The sequence below is a fragment of the Habropoda laboriosa genome, unplaced genomic scaffold, assembly GCF_001263275.1.
Source record: "Habropoda laboriosa isolate 0110345459 unplaced genomic scaffold, ASM126327v1 scaffold273, whole genome shotgun sequence".
NCBI classification, from domain to species: domain Eukaryota; kingdom Metazoa; phylum Arthropoda; class Insecta; order Hymenoptera; family Apidae; genus Habropoda; species Habropoda laboriosa.
Window position 1 is genome coordinate 116,299 of NW_017100384.1, and position 7,663 is coordinate 123,961.

Sequence of the window (7,663 nt, forward strand, 5' to 3'; positions counted from 1 at the left end):
AAATATTTTCAAATTATTAAATTAAAAAAAAAAATTTTAATGTAGAAATTGCGTCTTTTAACAATATTATCATATACAATTTACCTATGGTAAGCTAGGAAAATCTATTTGTTTAAATAATGTATTAAAAATTAATGTCATATGTACATTGATGATACTAACAATTTTACTTGTAGTATATTATTTTACTTATAAAATGTATGCATCTATAAAAGTATTCATCATTATCAAAAAGAATGTGTAACATTTAAAATGTAATACAAAAGAAAACAAAACTTTTTGTTTCATTATAAATTTTGTTTTTTTTAGACAGTTGATGTAAAAATATGAAAGCATTGCACAATCTGAATGGAAAATTTAGCGTGGGATGTATGTGCAATATATTGTTCAACAATAATTCAAAATATTTAAGACAAGAGATAAAATACTTGAAGGACAACCACAATAATAGTGTCTTCATTATCACAGATGATGATCATCTATAAAACCATTACTAATACATGTTTACATAGCAAGATCTTACAGCAAGATGGAAAAGGTTTGTAGATTTTTAAAAGTAAGTATCAAATAAAATAACTAAGAATTCTGCAAGATAACACAAAAATAAATCAAGTAAAAATCATCATAGAAAAAAATTTCAACATTACTATCATAATGGTGATCATTAGATTGCGGATGTTTATGCAAGTAAAATATATCAAAATATGTAACAAATATTGAAGAAATATGTAAGTAAATATGCAGGAAATATGCGGAAAGCCACTTAGCGACACGATTTGTTAATAAGCCGCGCTGCATTAGCAACGATAAAATATAAATATCACGGCCAGGCATCATTCAGTCATTCCTGATCATTCGATCATCATTGATTTCAATCGCATATCGCTTCGTTATTATAAATTGAAGAATCTAGAACAAATTACTTCAATTATTCGATTTGAGAAACATCATCGTCATTGAGTACGTCCTTGACCGACCACGGAGCAGCACGCACTAAAGGTCGTGAAACAAGAACAGCACAAAAATCTAACAAAAATCTAACAAAAATCTAACATAAACACACCGCCGAAAGAGGAAGAACAAACAACCTTCAGAACAAGAACATCATTCACACTACGAGCAGAGGAACAAAAACACACGCAGCAGCCCAGACCTCACCAGGTCACCTAACCTTGGAAAACAAGAAGAATCCCAAAATCCTGGAACCTCCGACTACGGAGGCGAGCAAAAACAAACTGAAGTCAGCAAGGCACTGAAAGTGGCCAGGCATTCTTGCTGTACTCTGCTGGGAGAGAACGAGGTATTACCATCGGTCGCCCTTCAGAGTGGGACAGTACAAAGCCTAGCTTTCGGACGCCCTTACAGCACAGGAGAGTACGGGGACTGACACCTGGGTCACTTTTTAGAGAAGAGAACGGCTGGACTATCCGCTGGTCGCCTCTTAAAGAGGAGAGTACAGGGAGGTTACACAGATGCCTGAGGAAGCTCGGAGAGGATTGCTTAGTACTTCTGTTGGTATGGAGAGAACGGCTGGACTATCCGCCGGTCGCTTACCAGGAGAAGTGCGGGTGGACTCTCCGATCATACGCGTATCACTTAATATTGTAGTAGAAGAGTACGGGAGCTATACCTGAGTCGCTTCTGGAATGGAGAGAACGGCTGGACTATTCGCCGGTCGCCTTCCAGAGAGTAGAGTACAGGTGACTACCCGGACGCCTTCCCACAGTAATTGTTATAAATCATTTTATCCGTTTTCTTAATGTTGTAACGGGAGAGTACGGCTGCTTAAAGCCGGACGCCCGAAAGCGAAAGCGACAGCTTGAACACTGCATTGATTTGTTCGAGATTATTCTGTATCAAACATATAATATGTATCGACGAAAGATAAATAAACTTTTGTGTGTTTTTCCCAGATACCAAAGAAAATCCTTTCTTTCCAAAAATCGTACGACAACGTTTTAAATTTTATCTCGAGAACTTCACTAATTCTGACGGGTACAATTCACATTATGTTGTCACTTTACTGATTGCGAATCACGCTATGCCGTACATTCAGTATTGTGTTTATGTTTCCCAAGGATAACTTGGGAATGTATGTGACCTTAGATTACTATTGCATATCAATACACTATTTAGATACTTACAAATGTTATTGTGTAAGAGCTCAATGATGGATAAAACGTATTTTCCGATATATACACAGTGAAATGCATATGCTGTTACATATGTATGGAATATGCAATAAAATTAGTGCATATGTCATTTAAGCGAAATATGCAAAATAAAAAATACATTTTCGGTATATATGAATGATGTAATAAACTTCTATCCAAGTCCCACATCTTTATCCAAGTTCCAAGTCTCATAAACATCCACAGTCTAATGATCATAAACAAATAAGATCAATGAAATGATAGTATTATATTCCACTGTTTTGAAGTTATGAAATTTGTATGAACTTCATAAAGTACTTAATGTATAGTTCTACTTATACCTTTAAAAAAGATATTTTACATCTCATTGCTATGATGGCTAAAATTTGAATTTAACTAAATGGATAAAAAATTTAATTAATACAAGCATTTATAAATTAGTATTTCCTTATGCTCTTAGCAATATTAATGAAGTTAGTATAGTACTGCACTGAGAAGATGAGTAGGCATAGTGTTTTGTGTTCTCACTCTACTAGCTCCCGTAGCATCACACGCATTGTCTCCATCACTGTCTTCTGACAATAGTGACAATACGTGTGATGGTAGGGGAGCTAGCAGAGTGAAAATGCAAAACACTGTGCCTAGTCATTTTCTCAGCTCAGTACAGTACATTCACCTTAAATGAAAGTTTGTTTAAACTTAATTTTGACTTATTCTAGATATAGCCCATACCTACTTGCAATTAAATTTCCCATAGTTCCAGAACAAACAAATATTGCAGCTTCCATTCCAACCATTTTGGCAGCTGCTTCTTCTAATTCTAAAAATCATTGATTTCTTCATAAAATATACATAAAAGACTTAATATAAAGTATTATGTCAAATTTATCACATCAGGTACCAATAAATACCACATATCATTTTATAAATATTTTATAAAATAATTAACGTGATAAATTAAATTTGTGTTACATATTTGTTAATCTTCAAAATATAAAGTAAAGAATTAAATTCTTGTGCATAAGAAGTCACATGTTATTATTGACTATAATACTCTAAATAAATATATTCATACTTTTTACTGTTGGATCTTCTCCAAAAACGTCATCACCAACTTCAGCATTACACATTGCTTCCCTCATCCTTTTAGTTGGTTTTGTTATAGTGTCGCTCCGTAAATCAACGACTGTTACCTACAAAAAAATTTATTTAAAACATTTTAAATAAAATATACATACATATAGAAAATTCTATGTAGTTATGTTTACCTCTCCATAACAGGCAGTTGAATTCGAAGAAATTTCGTCGTAATACATATTTCAATTGCACAAATCACCCACTTTTTCAATTATGAAGTTTCAAATTTAAAAACATACATCATAATATTATTACATAATACGCATTATATACATTATTGTTTATCTATCTACTACTTGACTCAAGAAGACAGTTTCATTCAATTCATTGTTAGCAAATGAAAGAATTTTTTTTATTAGAGTAAAAAAATAATTTTTTATTAAAGACGGGAAAGGAACCTTGACCTATCTCAGTACTATTGGCTGAGAAAGAGCATGAAATGATGAGGAGAAAAGGGAAAGGCTTCTTCCGTCTCGGGATCGTCTGCTACACTCACCAATGGAGTTGATGCAAACGACACCAGACACATGGACTATGAAAACTTAGAACTGATATATGATCACAGATCGGTAAAGCATCGATGAGACTTCAATTGGGCCTTAAGGTCTAGAAATGGGAGATACAGGAGAAAATGTGACAATCGAGCCCCTCATGAGCAGTCTATTATAAATCAAAGGGATAATTTCGGGCGTTCAAAGAGTAATCCATCAGTAACCATTTTTGGATTGGTAAGGGTCTTCTAATGAAAATTAATTCAAACACGACATAAATCGGATTAGCCTTAAGAATAATCACTTTTAAAAGCATCCTTGAAAATCCGGGATATTTAAATTGACGACTAGTATACAACTACTCTCATTTATGTCGTGTTTGGACTCATTTTCATCGGGAGAATCTCACCCATTCGTCGGTACTATTTTCATAAAAATAAGATAAAAACTAAAGAAACTGAAATATTGATATTGGATGATTCATTGAAACGTAGACAGTATCCCTATCAAGTACCAGATCTTAACCGTCGCTACTTGATGCACTTACGTGCATCTGGCTTACTCTCATTTTATCTATTCTCTTTCCATATCGATAACGGTCATAGTTCTCGATTGTTTTTATAATACTGCTGAGTCTTCCTCACGTTCTGTGATTGCCACGCAATACTTTTCAATCAATAATCCATGTAATCTTTAAAGTTTCTTAATCTTTCATTATCGACAACTGACTGGAAACCGTTTGCCTAAACCATTTACTTACACCGCAACTTTGCTTCAAGCGGTAACAGTGTAGGACCGAAGAGTAGAAGGAATTGCGTGTCCTATTTTGCGCTCACTTGGTGGGGCGATGACATCATAAGCCTTATCTTTGCTTTACCGATCTGTAGAAATAAAGACTAGAGCCAGCACTTACGAAAAAATTTAAAATTTGAGAAATGAGGAGACATCTGGTGGCTATTGTCAGAACCATTCAGATGGTGAATTTGAGAGATTCGCAAGTACCCGCCTGCGAAGAAGCCTAAAGCGTTCAGAGACGTTACAATATAATAATAATTAATAAAATACAAGCATTACATGTAATTATAAGTTAAATTTTGTGAGAAGAAACAGTGAATGCCTTGAAAGAATTATAATTTTATGAAATAAATTTTTACGTTTAAACTGTAAGTGTAATTTCACAGGAGGCATTCTGTGACAAGGTTTGAAAATAGGTTTTACGTTATAGGATCCTCCACACGGGTAATGGCATCGAAAAAATAACAATAGAATGTATATTTATTGTTAGTCTCATTAATCTATGTCGAATCCCTAGGACTAACACACACATAGCGGTCTTGATTTTATGTGAAATGGTATCATAGGTCATTTCACATAGAACCACCGCTGTACGTTTATGTTAGTTCTAGGGATTCGGCAAAGACTGGTCACCCAGTAACGTCATCGTTTCAGTCACAAAAAGTGTCACCATTTCCGGCAATACATTGGTTCAAATGTTAGTTTTTACATAAACATTCAAACGTCATTTCTTTTCAACTGAATTACACTTTATATTTAAATATTTTTCATCTACATTTGCTTCTCTTCTAGAATCCAATTTGTTTCACTCATAACTGCAATATGTGACAAATAAAAACGCAATAATTTTGAAAATAATATGAGGAACATTAATACGTAATATATTAATTAAAATAAAAAAAACTCAGCTATGGCTAAATCTAAAATATCCACTTTACTTCCTACTTCTTAAATGACGTTTTTGTATAAGAACTATAGAAACATGTAAATAAAGATCTATCTCTTCCAACATACTGTTAATTATTAAGTACAGGTGCTTTACTTCTTTCACACCAAGAAAGGTGATGACACGTTCTTGAATTAGCGAACATTTCGATGACAACACTATAATGCTGCAAAATATATAGCATAAATGTAATATGTATTTTCTTCATGCCATTAGTTCAATAATTTAAAATATATATACATCGCGTGTTACACAAGTTGAGCTAACGGGTAATCTTATTCATTGCTAGTTTAAAATATTTTTTACATGTATATTAAAACACTTTCCTATTTTCTTGTAATTCTATATACATATATACAATAATGCATTTTTACGCACTAATTTATTATCATAAATACATGGTTAAGTATGGATGAAAATTACATACAATCTATTTTGTTTTAATTATGCAGCTTAACAATACTATAAATACATTATACGATATTGTGTTTATTATGTTCATTCTTTAACAAAAATTATAAAACAAAACGAAAAATTAACGGAACAAGCGAATTTAAAGAATATTGTAAAAATAAAAATATATTTCTAAGTTGATTGAAACAATAAAATTTAGTCATTATACTCTACATTACAGAATATTAATTTGTATCATACTTCTGTATCGCCAACGTGACTCAAGTTTACAACTGCACTATCGTAATTTGACGGTTAGGATCGCCGGATAGATATATATTAAAAATCATGAGATAGATAAACTATAAGTGCAGATGTCTCATTTATGTTTCAATATTAAATACTCTTTTTCACGATATATAAAATACTTTCAGTTAGTTGATTGGTTAATGTATTTAGCTTTGGACCAATCAGATTTCTATTAAAATGCGTCATATAGCGACATGAGCGCTACAAAGCAGCCTACCTTGAAAGCACGACCCCACCATCATTCCTAACACAAAGAGCAAAAAAGATGGCCGCGAGGAGCAAGAAAGAAAACAATCTCGAAGAGCGTTAAAGGTGGTAGAAGAACACGGTGCCTCGAAGGAGAACGAACCACGAATCGTTCAAATCTCTCCAACCTCAGATTACCTAAACCACCATCGGACAATAAACACTCAAAAACGACGGGAAAACGAGCGTTGAATAGTTACATGTGTGTCCTTGTTACGAAGAGGTCAGTTTCTCGAGGATCGTCCTTGGAATCGCTCGTCCCTGAAGCCGGCTCGAGGAGCTAGTGATCTCGAAAACAAAAATGGCGGACATCGACTCAAGGGTGGATCATTCGGATCCCGAATTGCGGTTCCTTTCCGTTGACAGAAATAATTTTAATGATCCTGCTACTCAGGCAGAATGGACGCAGAAAAAACTTGTTTGGGTGCCACACGAAACCCAGGGTTTCGTAGCAGCCGGGATAAAGGGTGAACGGGGTGATGAGGTCGAGGTGGAGATTGCCGAAACTGGAAAACGGGTCCTTGTCGCGAAAGATGATATTCAGAAAATGAATCCACCGAAATTCGATAAAGTTGAAGACATGGCTGAGTTAACGTGCCTAAATGAAGCTTCCGTACTGCATAACCTCAAAGACAGATATTACTCCGGCCTCATTTATGTGAGTTTGACAGATTTTATCATTTTCCATTACTAACACTGTCAAAGAAAACTTGACGATATTTTTCCTGAAGAAATTGAAGTTTCTTTTTTCCTCTAAAGAAATGAAACAAACAGTTCTTAATAGATTGAAAGGTTGAGTAATACGTTTTTTCTGTAAATGTAAAGGAAGTTAAGGTTAATAATTTTAAAACTGGTTGTACAATTATTTACAAAATCGATTTTATATTATTTGATTCTGAATTATTACTATTAATATAATATGCAAGTATTAATAAATACATGTTTATAGTAAAAATTATAGTAAGCTTGTAAAGTATAAAATATTTCCTTATTATAGCACATACATCTTATATTTAATAAATATGTTTAGTAAAAATTTACTTTGACATTATACAATTTTTATTTCTCTATAAAGCTATTGTCATTAATTTTGTGTTTGCTTTACATAAACATAGTAATGTAAAAAAGGATTATTCTTAATTTAGCTTAAAATTTAATAACATTCCTCACAGGAACAAATATTCTAGTTAATT

The 7,663-nt window shown here is 33.2% G+C and overlaps 2 protein-coding genes across 5 annotated transcripts in view; one reads left to right on the forward strand and one right to left on the reverse strand.

Moving 5' to 3' along the window:
• The window catches only part of LOC108574994 (L-allo-threonine aldolase), a 6,286-nt gene extending 2,738 nt beyond the window's left edge, over positions 1-3,548 (reverse strand). Inside the window, exons 1-3 of the mRNA XM_017937680.1 lie at positions 3,422-3,548; positions 3,229-3,346; positions 2,890-2,973 (exon numbers count right to left, since the gene is read on the reverse strand). Of these exons, the coding sequence (XP_017793169.1) occupies positions 2,890-2,973; positions 3,229-3,346; positions 3,422-3,469 (250 nt within the window). The 5' untranslated portion in view covers positions 3,470-3,548. The remainder of the gene's footprint in view (positions 1-2,889; positions 2,974-3,228; positions 3,347-3,421) is intronic.
• A 2,942-nt stretch (positions 3,549-6,490) lies between these two features.
• Positions 6,491-7,663, forward strand: part of LOC108574998 (myosin heavy chain, non-muscle) — a 28,508-nt gene continuing 27,335 nt past the window's right edge. For all 4 annotated transcript variants that reach the window (XM_017937687.1, XM_017937685.1, XM_017937686.1 and 1 more), the window contains exon 1: positions 6,491-7,128. In XM_017937687.1, the coding sequence (XP_017793176.1) occupies positions 6,772-7,128 (357 nt within the window). In that variant the 5' untranslated portion in view covers positions 6,491-6,771. The remainder of the gene's footprint in view (positions 7,129-7,663) is intronic.